The 17,477-nt window shown below is 48.9% G+C and overlaps 1 protein-coding gene across 2 annotated transcripts; it reads left to right on the forward strand.

Moving 5' to 3' along the window:
* Window positions 1-3,190: 3,190 nt before the first annotated feature.
* Window positions 3,191-16,174, forward strand: KLHL36 (kelch like family member 36). 2 transcript variants are annotated; one of them, XM_009955954.2, is made up of 4 exons: window positions 3,191-3,265; window positions 7,143-8,216; window positions 9,057-9,214; window positions 15,619-16,174. In XM_009955954.2, the coding sequence occupies exons 1-4, from the start codon at window positions 3,206-3,208 to the stop codon at window positions 16,172-16,174; spliced, it is 1,848 nt and encodes a 615-aa protein (XP_009954256.1). In that variant the 5' UTR covers window positions 3,191-3,205. The 2 variants fall into 2 exon arrangements, with proteins under 2 accessions (XP_009954256.1, XP_086325581.1); XM_086469455.1 differs by lacking the exon at window positions 9,057-9,214 and having other exon boundaries at window positions 3,206-3,265; window positions 7,143-8,185.
* Window positions 16,175-17,477: the final 1,303 nt, after the last annotated feature.

A 17,477-nucleotide genomic window follows, 5' to 3' on the forward strand; every position in this document is an offset into this window, starting at 1 on the left:
TTTTAACACACGGAGGAATAAATATTGTGCTCGGTCTCACCAGGCTGTGCTTGGAGAGGGGAAAACACCTACTTGTCCGGCTTCAGTGAGCTCCGATTTGCTTTTCGTATGCGAGTTTTGAGACCTCCCGTCTTCCGCACGTGGGCCTTTTCACCCCGTGCAGGAAGACATCACTGGCCTGGCAGAAGCATCCGTCCATCTCCCAGGAGTCCTCAGAGAGGAAACACGGACAACAGAGAAAGTGAAAGGACTTGAAAGAGGACTTAGGACTTCCTCAGAAAAATGTCTGCAGGAAGCGTGACATCTTGGATGTCTGGAGTGACCTTCAGCTCTCTAGACTGTACTAACGAAGTTCCAGAAGGGCCTCAGGATGGGTAGAGGGAGCTGAGCGCACAGGACAGCTCTGCAGAGCTATGGTCCCTCAGGAGGCTTAGCTGTTCTCCTGAAGGACGTTGCTTGTGCCTTGCTCCTGTGGCTCTTTGCCATCACACCTCTTTGCTTCTCTTCTGATCTTTCTATGTGGCTGTCCCCAATCCTGCTTCTCCATCTCTGTCTTTTCTGTGTAGAGCAGAGAAAATAGTGGAGAGAACAACACCCTCATTCAGGAGGAGGCTGCTGTGAGTTTGTGGATCACAGTCAGCATTAGGGTTGTCACCAAAGTACCTTTTTTTTAGGCAGACAGTCCAGGAATTGTGTGGCTTCATCCTGGGTCTCTGTGGTCACAAGGGCTGCAGAAGAGACCAGAGCTAGCAAAAAATGCTTCTCGTCTTCGGACTCAATGATCAATTGGATTTATAGAGACCCATCGTCATCTCCAGTTTCTCTGGGGTGGCTGAGGAAGAGCAGCGATGTGGAGAAGGACTTGGGGATTGTGGTGGATGAAAAACTGAGTATGAGCCAGCAGTGTGCGCTCGCAGCCCAGAAAGCCAAGTGCATCCTGGGCTGCATCAAAAGAAGTGTGGCCAGCAGGTCGAGGGAGGGGATTCTCCCTCTCTACTCCACCCTCCTGGGACCCCACCTGCAGTGCTGGGTCCAGACAGACATGGACCTGCTTGAGCAGGTCCAGAGGAGGGCCATGAAGGTTATCAGGGGGCTGCCCCTATAAGGACAGGCTGAGGCATTTGGGGTTGTTCAGCCTGGAGAAGGCTCAGGGGAGACCTTATTGCAGCCTTTCAATACTTAAAGGGGGCCTATAAGAAAGATGGGGCAATCTTTTTAGCAGAGCCTGTTGCAATAGGACAAGGGCTAATGGTTTTAAACTAAAAGAGGGCAGATTTAGACTCGATTAAGGAAGAGATTTTTTACAATGAGGGCGGTGAAACACTGGCACAGGCTGCCCAGAGAGGTGGTGGACATCCCATCCCTGAAAACGTTCAAGGCCAGGTTGGACGGGGCTCTGAGCAGCCTGATCTAGTGGAAGATGTCCCTGCTCACTGCAGGGGGCTTGGACTAGATGGCCTTTAAAGGTCCCTTCCACCCCAAACTATTCTATGATTCTGTGAAGAACGGACACAGCCGGACGGATTCTACTGCCCCAGCGCCGGAGCAGTTGCCTGCAGCGGAGGGCTGGATGACGGCAGGGGTCGGTGAAGGTGCTAAGACCCCAGGCAGCCCTGGCACGCTCCCCTTGTTTAAAACGCCACCGCTCCACGCTGTCCATCCACATCAACTGCCCCATCGCCACGTGGGACACGCGTCCAAGCTGGGCTGCCCTCGGTGACAGCAGATGGAGCTTGGACGCACGCACGATCTTGCCAGCTTCTGCTGTCCTGACCGTGACCTCTGGAAGATACCCAGGAGGTCCGGGTTAACAAAGGGCTGGTTTTTACGGGTAGCGTTGTAGTGAAGACCATTGCACCGAAACAGGACTGGGTGGGTCTGCGTACAAGGTCTTTGCTGCTTGCTTCACCCCTGAAGGAGGTGCACTGTCAGCCCTGCTGTTCACCAAGGTGTTTTTTACCAACTTTTAAGCCTCTTGGGCCCCAGTCAATGGGAGAAGGCCTTACAGCAGCGTGCGTGGCTGAAGAGGTGCTGGTTGCGGGCCAGGCATTTCTCAAGTCTGATAGATTCACGCCCGGGCAAGGAGGATGCGGTGGCGACCGGCCTTCTCAGGGTGCTTTAAGGCACACGCACACCCCCACTCCGTACACCTTACCACCGGTCCGCAGAACAACCCCGCCAAGTACCCGGTGTTCGCCGTAACAAACGCCCCCGACACAGGGGCAGCGACGGCCGTGGATGCCAGCCGGGCTCTGCCCGCAGGCCCTGCGCCCCGCACCCCGCCAGCACCGCCCCCGGGCCGCCTCCCGGACAGGCCCCGAGTCCTCCGGAGGGGGGGCGGGAGGAGGAGGAGGATCCCGCCGCCGGGCCCGCGAGCCGCCAGCCCGGGCCCGGCCGCCATTTCCTCTCGGCGGGGGTCACCGGAGGCGCCGTGGCCCTGCCCCGCGGCGCCTCCTCCGGCGGCCGCCCTGCCCCGCGGCCTGCCCGCCCGGCGCCCGTTCCCGCCCCGCCCCGGTCCCTCCCCGCTCCCTCCAGCCGGCATTTCCTGGGCCGGCCATGGCCGCGGCGGGGCCCCGGGGGAGGCCGCCCGCCGCCCGCAGGGACGCGGCGCTGTGGTGACTCCCCGCTCCCGCCGCGGGGGACGTGGCGGCTGCGAGGCCCCTTCCCCCGGGCGCCGCCGCCGCCTCCCCGGCTCCTGGTATTTGTTGCTTTGTTTTATCTATTTATTTATTTAAATAAACGCCGTGGAAAAGCGCGGCCGATGTCGCTGCCGGCGGACGGGCCCGCTGCGGGCGGGAGGACGATGCGCGGCGGCGGCGGCGGCGGCGGGGCCCCGCGGGCGCGGGAGTTGCGCGGTGCCGCCGCCCGGGTCCCAGCGGCCCCGTGAAGGGTTCGGGGCCCCGAGCGCGGTTCCGCGGCAGCGGGAAGGAGATGGTCCTGCCTCGGAGAGCAGCAGTAAGTGAATCCCGGTACCGCCAGCGAGCCCCGCGCTGGGCTGTGGCTGCACCCCGGCGGGTTCCCAGCCCAGAAACCCTCGGGGAGCAAGGGGAAAAAAAAATCAAATTACCGCGAACGCTTGCAAACGGCAGATTAGCCTGCGCTAATCTTGCGTTATTTACTCAGCACGGTGTGGTTTTTAGCAGCCTGCAAGGGTCGGTGTGCCGCTGACATCTTCCTTTGCTTTTGTTCCAGGAGTGCCGCTGCCATGGAAGGGACCCGGCAGAGCAGGATCTGCCGCCCGCACAAGATAAGTGAATCCTCAAAGGTGAGTACGTTTTGTGTGGCCTACCGAAAAAAAGCGAGTTGCAGAAATAACAAGAAGGGGGGGGGGGTGTGGGTGTGGGTGAAAGCTCTCTTTTGGACGGGCTGTTTTGGAGGGATGTGGATATTCCGAGCTTTTAAACAGACGTGTGAAAACGGTGGTCTACCTGCTCAAGTATTTTTGATAGAAGAAGTTGCTACCTAGTGATTTTTAAAAAAAAAAAGCAGCAGCAGCAGCAAATGGGCATCTGCTCGTCATGACTCATAACTTAAAAAAGAAACGCTCATCATCGCAGCGCAGTATTTTCTCTACACCAAAAATTCGGTCATTAACTGCGATGTGTTTCTTTCGGGAATTTTTCTTTCCGATCCATCTCATAAAATCCAAGCTAGTTACAGAAGCAGAGCTGGGATTACTTTTTGGATTTAGCCTTTGTTTTGTAGAAGGCGGGAGTCTTGGTCCTGCGAACAGTGGTGATGGCAGTGAACTTGAGATGTTCTCTTAGGTTTGCGAGGTTAATTTTCTTTGAATAGAGTGTCTGCAGAAATACATTGGTTCTAGTTGGGAATCCATAGAAGTCCATCTATAGGTAGCTCTTTATGCAGATTTATAAGATGCTAATATCAGCTGTAATTGTTATGTTCACTTGGTGTCGTTCTCCTGCAAACTGCTTTTCTGCTCTGGTGTGAGCACGGGGTTACAGACGCTGCAGAGCAAGTACCTCGTACTACCAACAACAGCTGGGAGAGAAAAACTTTTCGGTGCCTGTAGCTGTCTTCTCAGAGTTGAGTGAGACAGATCGCATTTTCGTCTGCGTCGCTGATGAGCAGTGGTAGTGCGTTAAGCATTCAAAAGAAATTAGATCTTTGAATCCAGAAGAAGTTAAAATACTTCTCTAATGCCATTGATAAAAGATAAATAGGACTAATTTTTAAATGCATCCCTACCAATGTGATCTTTCCCTGAGTGCTGATCCTGTCTGCCATTTAAATGGTTTAGTCTGAATGTAATCATAATTCATCACATTAAAAATTAATTAACTTGACAGCATTGTTTTCTTTTCTTGCTTAGACAGCAGCTGTCACTATCTGTTAAACTTAGAATTACTGATAATGCTAAAGCTGTTCTGCAGAATATAAATAGCTTGAGAAAGATGTTCGTGTTTAGTGTAAAATTAGTCTTGGTTTTGAAATGTGCAGCCCTCGGCTTCTGTTATTTGCTCCCTGAGCGAATGAACTTGCTAAGTGGCTGAAATATGTTAATATATTCTGAGTCCGTCCAATGCCTTACGTAATGATTTCATGCTCGATTTCTGAAGGAGCAGCAGTTCTACATGGCAACAAGGATTTTAAGAGTACAAGTTGTCGGGCGTGTTTGTGGTCAGGATTATGCTGCTGACTCGACAGCCAGCTAAGTACATAGGGATCTCTGGCAAGTCTTATATTCTGGTGTAATCTTGTTATGCACGATGGTGGTATTAGAGAATATTAGAGAGAAATGATCAGCCGGTTTACAGAGACGAGAGGGCATATGGTTTTGGTTTAATCCAGTAACTGTCCCCCATGAGTCAGATTCAGAAGGGGGTGCTGCAAGGTGTTAGCTATTGTCTGCTCATCCACTATGCTTTATCATAGTTGCCACAAATGCATGGTTTGTCGGTTGCTGTATTTCTTCTCCTTCACACCTCCTCATCCCCTGGTCTCTGCTTGGGCTCCTGTGTGATCTCAGCATTTCTCAACCTCAGGAAAATGAAGATAAAAAGCTTTACAGTCCTTACACCCCTTACTTCGTTCTGTTACAGATCTCTGGCACTTTACTCCTCAGTGAAAGTTACTTTGCTGTCTGTGCCATAGATCTCTTTTTAAGTTCAGAGATGCAGTGAGGCAATAAGGCAAAGTAAAGAGTTTTGGCCCAGAAAACTTGAAATTATTGAAGCCTCTTCACTTAGATTGGTTTAACTCTGTACTCTTGCATGTACAGAGTTACTCCAACAGCAGGCTTTTTGGCAGCTTAGGCTCCATTGTTTAGAAAAGAGCGTAAGCAGAACTAAAGAGAAACCACTGGGATATGGCGCTAAGAGCAGCCCATTTGGTTATTAATTTGGGTCTCACCTTTGGCGGGCTGCCTGTCGCTGCACCACCGGCCGCTGAAAGGCCGACGTGGGAGGTCAGGCTCCCGCAGTTGGTACGAGCTCGGGGTGGTTGGCTGCCGTCACGTCTGGACCGCGGTGAGCCGCGTGCGTTAACCCTGGTTATCTCCTCGTATGGAAGTGCAGTCACCAAATTCTGTACCCAGAGCGCATCTCTAGAGGGAGGGGTGTGTGCAGGGGAGGAAACTTGGCTGCAGCACTTGAACCGTTGCCATCCAGGTGGGTAGAGAGGTTGTCTCGCCGTTAATGGCTTAGCCAGACAGCAGTAATCGTGTGCTTTCTGCTTGGGAAACCAGGAAAGCTGTGGAGAGTTAACGATTTCTAGGAGAAGCAACAGTTTGGTGAAGGAAAGGTTGAATGCCTGAGAGGCTGGAAGAGACCTCAGGTCGTCTGTGTGGCTGTTTTCGATGTAGGTACGGACAGAGCCACCTTTTCAGGGTGTCACTTCTGGGAATGCCGTCTGAGGGTGTAGAACTGGGCAAGACCCAGGGTCCTACAGCCAGAACTGTTCAGAGGTAACTTAGGTACGACAGAAAGATGTGCTTCCTTTCCTTTCTCTTACATGTTCTTACAGGCTCTGCAACTTCTGCCTGTTTTGGATTTGGTAATTAAAGTTACGTATTTGCATTTAACTTAACTGGCTTTTATTAAGAGAGATCACAGGGTAACTGACGGTACCATCAAGCGTTCTGTTCCTCCGGCAGGATGGTCCTAAAAGCTGCATCACTTGACATACTGGGGTGACCAGCCCCTTCAGTCTGTGTTCTGCAGGACGTTCCAGGGGTAACAAAAGGTTTCCATTTTGGTTCTCCTTAAGACGGGGAACGTGAGTCTGCGAGAAAGAGGCGAACGCTGGTTGCCTCAAAAGCTCTGTGGCACGTACAGAGCTGGTGGGAAGAATGTCTGGACCAGAGGGATCCCAGAAGGGCACTTAACGGACATGTTCTGAGGGCATTTTCCCCTTTCTTTAAAAGAAGAATATTTAGTCGTATTTGTTAAAACAAAAACTACCTCAGTTTCTGGAAGCAAGTAGAAGTCTTATGGGAATAAGTTATCCTCATGTGTGGCTTTGCACATAAATAAACAGCTATTATTTTGAATGCAGTGTGTGTGCCTGGAATAATACGGAAAGAAAGAGAGGGATTTCACCCTAACGAGCTTAGAAATGCAGAGCTCTGAAAAGATTTAAGAGGGGGGTAGCTGTCAAGTGAGTACTAACCCAAACAATACATGGGCTGAATGAAAATTTGGCATACTGCTGCCTGTGTGTCTCCCACTCCAAATATTTAGCGAGTAGCTCAGTTGAGAAGAACTCCGTAAGGAGTCGTTTGGGGGACAAGTAAGAAAGGAAATGTCAGCAAGATGTCTTGAAGACAATGAGTGGAAGAGTTTCAGAAAACTGTGCCTGTGTAAATCATCAGGGAGGAGGTTTGGATGCAGCATTGCGGAGGAGGTAGGAGTCAATTGTTAAAAAAAAAAAAGCGGGGGGGAGAGTAGGAAGAGTAGGAAGCAGCAAAAGTCTGCACGGGCCTTGCAAAGTGAAGGTGAGGAGCTTGGGCTCGTGCTATGGTGCTTGCCAACTGTTTCAAGTCAGAATTTATTACAGATGTGCACCGCAAGTAAGCTTTCCCTCTGTCTCGTGCATGGCTACATCTAACGAGAGAACACTGTGCACACTGACATTTATCTTGGTGAAGATACCATCTGCCTGATGCTGTTTGTTTATCCCAGGTGTACAGGTGGGATGACCACTCTAGTCTCGTTCTTCAGAGCCTGAATGAGCAGAGGCACCGAGGGCTCTTCTGTGACATCGTCCTCGTGGTGGATGAACAGAGAGTCCCTGCCCATCGGAACCTCCTCGCTGTTTGCAGCGACTACTTCAACTCTATGTTCACCATTGGGATGCGAGAAGCCCACCAAAAAGAGGTTGAACTTTTTGGAGCCTCTTACATCGGTCTCAAGGCTGTGGTGGATTTCCTTTACGGCAGCGAGCTGTCTTTAGATGGAGGCAATATCGACTACGTGCTCGAAACAGCTCACCTGCTGCAGATCTGGAAGGTGGTCGACTTCTGTTGTGAGTATCTGGAGAATGAAGTCAGCGAGGAGAACTACTTGTACCTGCAAGAGCTGGCCTCTATTTACAACCTGAAGCGCCTTGACTCCTACATTGATTCCTTCATCTTGCAGAACTTCGGCACGCTGTCTTTCACCCCGGACTTCCTGCAGAACATCTCCCTGCAGAAGCTGTGCCAATACCTGGACAGCAGCAACGTGCAGCAGGAGTGTGAGCACGACTTGCTGCAGGCTGCCTTGCAGTGGCTGACCCAGTACCCGGAGAGGGAGAACGAGGCTTACCAGGTTCTGGATAACATTCATTTTCCCTTGATACCCAAGAGTGATCTCCTCCATCGAGTCAAGCCTGCTGTCTGCTCTCTTCTGCCCAAAGAAGCGAACTGTGAGGGGTTTATCGAGGAGGCGGTGAACTATCACAATAACGTCACGGCTCAGCCGGTGCTGCAGAACAAACGGACAGCCCTGCGGACCTGCGAGGAGAGGCTCCTCTTCGTGGGTGGGGAGGTTTCCGAACGGTGCCTGGAACTGAGTGATGATACCTGCTTCTTGGACATCAGAAAGGGGCAGTGGGTGGCAGAAACCCCTCTCCCAGCCAGACGAAGTCACCACTGTGTTGCTGTCTTGGGAGGCTTCATCTTCATAGCTGGAGGCAGCTTTTCGAGAGACAATGGAGGGGATGCAGCTTCAAATCTCCTATATAGGTATGATCCCCGCTGTAACCAGTGGATAAAGGTGAGACTTAAGCCGTATTATTTCTCTGTTTAAAGTCCTTAATGTTTAGACTGTTTGCTTCTTTTTGGTGGAAGGACAGGGCTCATTAGAACAGCCAACATAGCCACACTTGCAAATGGAAATTCGAGTTATTTAAGTTGAAAAAGCAGCTGCTTGAATCCGTTGTGGGAATGCTTAGGTTACACGCACAGCAGAAGAGTTTGGGGCAGATTTTCGACTTCACTTGGGATTTGAGCATCTCATCTGTGAAATTCCTGGTCCGCATCCACCTGCAACTCTTCAGATTGCTTTTGGGAATAGTACTAGACTGGACTGACAGAGGCGATTGCTTAGTTCATTTTTCTCAAGCAGTAGCACATATAACTAAATCAAAAATGGGTCTGATGTAAAAAGAAAATGTCTCTGACACTTGTCAAATGTCTCTGTGCTAAACATCTCTCAGAACAAGCTATTCCCTTCCAGTCCTGCTGCAAAACCCCGCGGCCAGTGCAGGTTCCTGTATGAACCAATCATCCTGTGTGGGTCACTTGTGGTTTTGAGTGTTTCCAATATATGTTTCTTGCAGAGTTTTGGAAGGAGGGCCATGTAACACAAAGGGTTATAGAGTAACTGTAGTCTCTTAGATGCTTCCTGTTGTCCCCTTTTTTGAAGATGAACGCTATGTACTCTGCTACTGCAGAAGAACCAAAGTATTTTATGAATATAATGGTCAAAACCAGTAGCTCTCCTTTCCAAATAAATGGGAAGAAGCAACTCTCCTATCCTCAGACACGAACGTACCCTAAGTCAGCTTGCTTGCCCGATGTTTGGAGATGTCAGCGTGTTCTGGTTTTTTGACAGGTTGCCTCCATGAGACAGCGCCGTGTAGACTTCTACCTGGGAGCTATTACTGACATGCTGGTGGCTGTTGGTGGCAGGAATGAAAATGGGGCACTTTCTTCAGTTGAGACCTACAGTCCTCAGAAGGATTCGTGGACCTACATAGCAGGCTTGCCCAGGTAATAGAGAGGTTTGGAAAATCATCCTGTGCTTGGAGAGCGGTACTAAAGAGAGCTTGTGTGACTTCAGCTGATGCATGGGTATCCCTAGAAGGGAGGCAAGGGGGGATATAGCCCACATGGTATCAGCAAGTGACAAACCATATCAGCATTGGGTATTTGAGCAACCATCTCTTCCAGGCAATGTGCCTCGTGTCAGCTCGATTGCTTTTAAGTTTTGTCCTGAGGTACGTCTGAAGGATGAGAGGGAGAGCTCTTGTAAATTCGCTCTACTAGTCTTAAAAAAATTTTCCTGAGGTCGCTTGGAGTTGAGTCTTTTCAGAGGCACTGTTTAGATCTTGATCAAAGGCTTTTGTAATTTATTTGGCCTTACTTTGTCTCCTTGGTGTGATCGTTTTCCTTGTAAGGTGTTTGTTGGCTGCTCAAGTGGCTGTTGCAGATAAACCACGTTTACTTGTATTGCAAGTAGATAACCCCGGCAAATGTGGTCTCTCTTTCCCTCAGTCTGAGCTAAAACTTAGCTGCTCTACTTCTGTAGTACTGCAGCTCTTGTAACAGCAGCACAGGACATGGGTAGTATTTTGAATCAACGTTTGAGTAGTGACTTTGTGAGAATGGTATGACAGCATTTCGTTTGCAAACAGCTCTTCAGAGTTAGTGATACCTCACATCCATGGAAATTTCAGGAGTATTGGCTGCATGGATGGTATTTTCATGATGTCTGAAACCTGCAACTCCAGCAGCAGTGCTCGGGTTCTCAGTGACATCACGAACAAGATACGTGCAGTTGGGTTGTAGAGTTCAGGTTTTTCCCCGTATTCCCTTAGCTGCAGCGCTGCGGAGCCATAGGCAGCCAGTGAAGGCACAGAAGCCTGTTGCCCAATTCTATTTTGGGCAGGTGCTGCAATGCGAGTCTGATCCAGGCTAACAGCTGGGCTCGAGTGCTCTTCAGAGGCAGGATGCTTCTTTCCCGTTTATTTCTGCTCGCACAGGCAGATCTAGCAGTCGAGGCTGACCACCACAGTCTTTCCTGGGAGGCTGGGTATGAGAGTGTCTTCAGTTCCTAACCCCTTCTGCTAACTGGGGTGACCTGTGACATCCCAGCAACATCTCGTAGAAATTGTAGCACAGCTTGCCTTGTTTTTAAAACATTTTCCCAAGAAATGTCGATGTGACCCGACTGCCTTGTAGCATGTTAGAAAAACACCTGAGAACAGGTAGGGATGGTTTGACTCAGAGATGATCCCGGGGAAGCCTGCATGGGTGGCTGAAGCCAACCAGACAGTAAGCTGTCCGAAAAAGGGCAGTTTGTCTGCATGTTCCTACTGCTGCCTGTCTGTTGGCTTTGGGAATGTTGCAGCTGCAGCGTTTAAAAGTGAACTTTGACGTGGGGGGGGTGTTAATTTTTTTTGTTAGATTGCCCCGCTGCTCTGCTTGGACGAGGCAGAAGCCCCCCTTATGGGACAGACCCCGCTTACTCTGACTTAGCTGGTTGCTAAACTGCAGTAGGCTGTAGTGCAGTGACTACTTTCAGTTACTGCTGCATCCCCAAAAACCAGCTCTGCATCCTCTCTTCCTGCCCGCTCTGTCCTTGTCCCCTGCTAACTGTCCCTTCTGCCAGCTCAGGGGTTTGTGCAGCTGCGCAGTGAACTAGGTAGTTTCCCACTTTCCCATGTAGCTGCTCTCTTGCATGTTAATGTGTCTTTAGTTAGAGCTTAATGCTCACTTTGTACCTTCAGATTTTCTGTCTTTTCAGCCCCGTTTCTCCTTTCAGAGAACTCCTGCCTTGGGCAGTACGTTGTTTGCAACAACCATTTTTCTGCACAGAAGGACCAAAGTTAAAAGAACTTTATGCAGGTCGCAAAAGGCGAAAAAACAGCGGGGAGGTGGACCACAGCGAGAAAGCTTCCGAAGGCAGGGGCAAGGGAATGCTGCTGGAGCAGAGAGATGTGGCTCTGGTAGGGGTGGGGGGCTGCTGGAAGGGATCTGGGCAGCCCTCTCCTGATGTACTTCAGGTGGAGGAAGGATGAGAGAGAACTTTGTGGTCTGTTCAAGGCTAGAAGGAAGCACTCCTCTCTAGAAGTGTACTCCTATCTTCCCTTCAATGTGTTCTGGATCTGATCTCTGTTGTCTTCCCCACCACGTGCTTTTTCTATTCCTCAAACTGATTTTAGTTACCGTTTTTACCCAGGTAACCTCTTCCCCAGCCCTATTCTAGCAGCAAGTTTTTTCTCCTCATGTAGAGGACACCAGAAGCTCCAGTCCTCTGCTTCCTGATTGCCTGATCAGGCAACATGCCCCAACGTAGCTGCCTCGTTCCTGCGTTTTTCTGCCTCCTTCCCTCTGAACAGAAAACGTGCAGGGTTTTTTGTCCTCTTGGGTGCGTGGCCACCAGCAGCAGGCTCCCTGCCCGCAGCTCGGCTGTTGCTTCTGACTGCTCTGAGCCAGCAGTTGCCTGGCAGACGGTTCCCTGGAGTGAGAGGCACACGTTGAGGACATTCTGGGGTGTAGGCTTGCGTAGTTCGATTTGAGCTGCGTGGGGTTGGACTCTGAGGTTATATTTGTTAAAGCTTCTACTCTGAAAATGGTTTTATTTTTTTTTTTCTTCCCAAGGGTTATAGCTTGCCCCATGTGTGGAGATTTTCGGGGGAAAGGCAATGGTTGTGTCCTTGAATACACATGCCTCCTGTCCACTGCCAAATCCTGTCCACAGCCGTGCTCCTCTAAGGAAGAGCTTTGCAAGCTCTTTTATCTCCTCCTCCCCCTGCGCCCTTCCCACCCCAACATGGTCAAAACAAGAGGTTGTTTTCCCTAACCACTTTCTTGGAAGGAGCTGAGCTGTTTTGACTGAAATAACGCTGTCTTACTGAAGAAGAAAACACAGCCTCTTGAGGCAGATGCTTAACGTGGAAAATTTCAGCCAAGCTATCGAAAGGGTGGACCCGGTCCAAGTTTGGTACGAGTGAATTTTGCCTGACTCTCATTCGGGTCCTTGGTTGTGGGATAACTTTCCCATTCTTCAGAGAGGTCTTGTAGTTTTTTGGTTTTTTTTTCCCCACCGTTTTCCCAGGATCTTTGGGAGCAGCTGCTGCCATAGTTTCTAGCCTGGAAGGGAGCAGCGGCGGCTGACAAGCTTGGCAGAGCAGAAGTTGGTGCAATGTGTTCTCATCGTGAATAGACCATGAAAGAGTCTGCTGCAGACATCAGTGAAATTAGTGGAGTGGCCCTAGGTTAAAGTTTGGCAGAACAACTGAAAGCAGTTGATGAGGAAATGTGTTGGAACAGGTTAACGAATGATGGTATCTGCTCTGCTCGCTGTGTCATGAATAATCTCGCAGGGTTGCAACAGGTGGACACCGAGGTTCAGAGCAACCACAGCTCGCCTGGACTTTGGTTGGAGCAGGGGATTCCCAAAGCTTTACCGAGTTAGTCCGAGCGTTCTTCTGTTTAGGGAAATAAATGGTAGATTTTCTAGCATTGGCTGAATGGCGTTACTGTGTCAGAAACTGTCGTTTTTGCAGCACGGTATCTAGGTAAGTTATTCAAAACCAGCAGTTGGCTCTAGCAGATGTTCTGAAGAGAGACTTCTTTCTCCTTCATGCCGCTGTCTTTTTTTTTCTGGCCGCTCTGACAGATTACACTGCCAAAACGCTCCGTGCTTTCTGTTGGAGGATGTCTGGACCCACTGTATTGAAGTGTCCCGTTCTGTTGCATGTTTAGAAATGCCTCGGTTTAAACCACGGGGCTCACAGAAAGGATTTTTATTGATTGTTTTCAATTTGTGCATTATATTTCATATGGTTTTCTATTAACGCGAAGCCGGGTATGTGCAGTTTTGGATGAGCTTTTCAGAAGCCGGGCAAAGCGAAACACCTCTGGTGTATTTCAACGGGTAATCTCCCTATGCTGAAAAAGAACAAATTGGTGGTCGATGTGATGCTTCAGATATGATTGCCTGTTTCAAATTGCTCTCGTAGCTATTGCTGTTCACTAGACATAGCCATTGAGGCAAAAAGAAAAGCAACAGTGCTTTTTCAGTAGCTGTCTACGTTAGACTGTGTGCGTGTGCGTGAGAGAAAATGTCTATTGCTTGCTTACCTGTACAGAATTTCACTTTCCAATTAGTGTAGGAACACATTTTAATCCGCTGCCTCAAAGGTCACTCTAGTTTTTTCTTAACTTATGGTCATATTTTTTTTCCAATGCTGAATGCAGTGCGATTGCTATCAGCAGTACAATAACCCTGGGCTTTGTGTTGGATTCCGTGTCATTGTACCGTTCTTCTCCTGACTCCTCAAAACAATCTCTTGTCTGACACTGCCTCCACACTGCAGTGCCCTGTGTGTCCTCCGAGTAGCTTGCTGGTTAGGTGTGGGTTTAAGATCTAGTGCAGGTTGAGAAAAGAAATGAATTCAAGTTGTCCTTCCCACTTCCCAGATAGGTAGTCTACTTTTTCAAGACCCACTCCTGTGTCCCTAGAGAAGCAAAGACTCTAGCAACCAGACTGGGCACCACTGGAGACACACAGTTCTTGTCCGTAAGCGACCACGGACAAGGCAGAGCAGCATCTGTGTACACTACACCTGCCATAGCGTTTCTGGCAGGTGCAAAAGACGGAGTGCGTGTGCTCAGGGTATTTCATGTCCAACAGAAGCACCGAGCATGAGTTCTGGGCTTCCATGGTTAGGCAGATTGCGAGCTGTGGCATTTTTGAGTTGCCTTTTTGGATAAAGTCTCATAACTATGCCTTAGTCCTCTCTTTTTTTCTTTCTTTCTTTCTTTCTTTTTCCTGAGTGGCTAAGAAGCTGTACAGTTCTGAAGTCATCTCTGCAAGGTCTCCAGGGATGGTGTTCCAGCCCCTGTAGTTGAAAGGCCTGTCCTGGTCACTCAGCATTCTTAGGCCAAGTGTGTCGAGGATTTTTCTGTTTCTTGTAGCAGGAGCCTGTTATAATATCTGATTCAGACACTGGTCAGGGATCAGAAGCTTTGGTAGGCATCTAGAACAATAAACATCTTTTAGCTTTTCTCAGAAGTGTTGTGCTTTCAGAGTAAATGTGGGGTTTCTTTTCTATTCCACCTTTTTCCCTTGGCACAAAAGTGCTTGGCACTTCGTTGTGTGGAAGAACTTATGATACCGTTTGTACAGCTGAGAGAAACTATTACCATGAGAAATAAAAACAGCTCAAGGTTCTATCCACATTGAGTTTCCAGCGTGTTCAGGCATGGTTCAAAAGCATTCCAGGCTCCGGTAATGCTAAGGTAGGTTTGTCTGCCATAGGGGTTGAGTTGTCTTGAGCCCTTGAGTACAAAGGACGGTAGTAGAAGCTTGCAAGTGCAGCATGATGAGTATATTGCTCTGCAGCCCTATGGGTAGTCAATTGTTTGGGCTCTTTGTACCTGTGTGTGAGCCAGTTTGCTGGGGCTTGGGCTGCAGCTACATCTTTTGAGAGACACCCCCCCCCCAAAAAAGAAAGGAAGGGTATGTTCAAAGAAGCTGAAGCTGTCCCTCACCTTAGCATTGCGCTTCTAAGAGCTCAAAGGGGTTCTGTTAGAAATATCCTGGTGTGAAGTTAAGAGCAGCCTCAAGAATTAGGTTTGTAGTGGATTTAGAGTAGCTGATCAAAGGGACTTTTCTCTCTGCCCTGTGGAAACAGTGTGCGTAGTGGTGGTTCCACCGTCGCATTTTGTCTTGTTTCAAACATGGACTCTGATCTGTGAGGGACTGAGGTCTGTTGCCTTGTCTTGGGGTGCCCGAAGAAGTTACCCCCTCTATAGCAGAAGTGGTAGAGCAGATGGATAGCTTGTGGAAAGGACACTACATGTATCAGGACTGCAAATAAACTGGGCTGTGAACGCTAGTGGGTAAGAAATGCGATTCATGATCCTAAAGCTGTGGAAGGGGAAGGCAGCGGTAGTTTTCCTGTTGATTTTTCTTGGTTAATCGCTACTGGTAAGTCCGAGAGGTGTCATGATTATTTCCTCTTTCTGTCATAGAAACCCTTGCTGAGCTGTGGATTTTTTTCCTCTCTGGCCCTCTCAGACTGATCCAACCCAAGCACTGGAGCAGGAAAATGGGAGTGAAGGCCATGGCAACTAGAGCAGGATGGGTTACTTCTGTTGTATGACACCCTGTAGAGGATGCCTTAAAAAGTGATTGTCATACCTTAGCACTCTGTAGCCACCAGGTACGAAAAGGGTGCCTTAAAAAGTGATTGTCGTACCTTAGCGACCGGCGGCGCAGGGTGAAGCAGTGTGAATAAGAATAGTTAGCGACAGGATTAGGGATTCTTCTGGCTTGAGTTAGTGTTTATCTTCTTCTTTAGTACTAGTCCTTGGTGAGTGCTTATGTATCCCGATAAAACCCGTAAGTGCTAAGCTGGATCATTTTCGTTTGCCTGTCCTAGGTTTACCTATGGCCACGCTGGAACGGTCTACAAGGAATTTGTGTACATTTCAGGAGGCCACGATTACCAAATCGGCCCCTATAGAAAAAACCTGCTGTGTTACGATTACCGCACGGATGTTTGGGAGGAGAAGAGGCCGATGATCACTGCCCGAGGGTGGCACAGCATGTGCACCTTACAGGACAGTATCTACTCCATCGGTGGCAGCGATGACAACATAGAAACCATGGCTCGTTTTGACATTCTGAGTGTGGAGTCGTACAGCCCTCAGTGTAACCAGTGGACCAGAGTTGCTCCTCTGTTGCAAGCAAACAGCGAGTCAGGGGTGGCAGTTTGGGAAGGCAAGATTTATATCCTCGGAGGCTACAGCTGGGAGGAAACAGTCTTCTCCAAAACAGTCCAGGTTTATGATAAGGAGAAAAATAAGTGGTACAAGGGAACGGACTTGCCCAAAGCGATCGCTGGTGTCTCTGCGTGTGTCTGTGCGTTGAAACCCAAGACAGAGGACAAAAAGAAAAAGGCGAAAACAAAAAAACATCAAGATCGAGGAAGATGACTACTTCTGGATAACCACCCTTTGAGGGTGGACTCCAAAAGGACCTTGTATTTAACCATTTCTATCTAACCTTGATTCTTTCTGTTTCTTTTTAAATGGGGGGTGGAGGGTGGGGGGTGCAGGGGGCATCTTCTGAAGCCTCAGAAAATGTGCAGTTGAATGTGGGTTTGGGATTAAGCTCATGTTTAAGGTAAAAACAACAAAAGAAAAACCCCAACCCCCTCCTACTATATAAGGGGTGATATGGCAGGTTAAGCTGCTCTCCTGGATGTTAAGGCTTAATCTTTTACTTTTGTGGTTCATGGCATTTCCACGTACATCATATGATACTGACTCTTTAAAAATAAGGTTGAATCTGTGGCTGAGACAATAATTCAAGGGGGAGGAGGCAGAGTAGTAAGTGTCTGGTTTGAAGTTACAGAGCAGTTCAGAAGCAACTGCTAAGAAAAAATGAAACGGATCTTCGATGTCATAAATCTTGAATTTTGGTAAAGTTAAATTTCATTTACAATACATTCTTGAATTGTTAGTATCAGATTTCTGGGACATATGTTCAAAGAGAATATTGGTTTTGGTGAATGCGGGTCAGATCAGCTTGAAAAGCAAATAACTCCGCTGTACTCTTAAGATTAAGGAGACCTTGCTGTGTGGCTAAAGAATAGACGGGATTGGCTTCGGCTTGGACTGATAGCATTGTGGGCTTTGAAGTCTGGTAAAGGTGAGGTGACTTCTGCATCCCTTCTTGTGGCACTTCTCATACCTAAACACAACAGCAAGTTGTTCTTGGGCTTTAAAACAGTGCCAGAATGAGGGGGAAAAAAAAATATACTGAAGAACTTGAAAGAAGATATGAGGATTTGGATGAAAACTGTACAGTTTGCTTCAGTGGGCTTCAAAGCAGATGGGACTGATAAAGCCCACTGCCAGTTTGGGGTTTGCTGAATAGGGTGACGATGGGGAGAAATGGCAGGAGGATCCTTCAGGTGAACTTGAAGCAAGAAGATGTCCCTGCCCAGCCCCACCAGGCTGTAGAAGCTGGGATCCGTTTCATTAACTCCAGCCTCACAGTGGTCACGGCTAGTAGCCACTGTGAGCAGGGGCCACACTGGACTTGTCTGCCGTCAAAAAGCTTATTAACCCAGGATGATTAATTGGAGTTCAGTAATCCTGAAGAACAGCAACTTGTTTTTTTACCTGAGCTAATAGCTCACACTTTCCTCCCTCCTTTTTTTTCCAAGTTCAAAACATCTTTCCATGAGAGTTGCCTTTTCTGATGGATTTGGCAGGGACGGCTCACCAGGCA

The sequence above is a fragment of the Leptosomus discolor genome, chromosome 8 (assembly GCF_034619465.1).
Source record: "Leptosomus discolor isolate bLepDis1 chromosome 8, bLepDis1.hap2, whole genome shotgun sequence".
In the NCBI taxonomy this organism is placed as follows: Eukaryota; Metazoa; Chordata; class Aves; order Leptosomiformes; family Leptosomidae; genus Leptosomus; species Leptosomus discolor.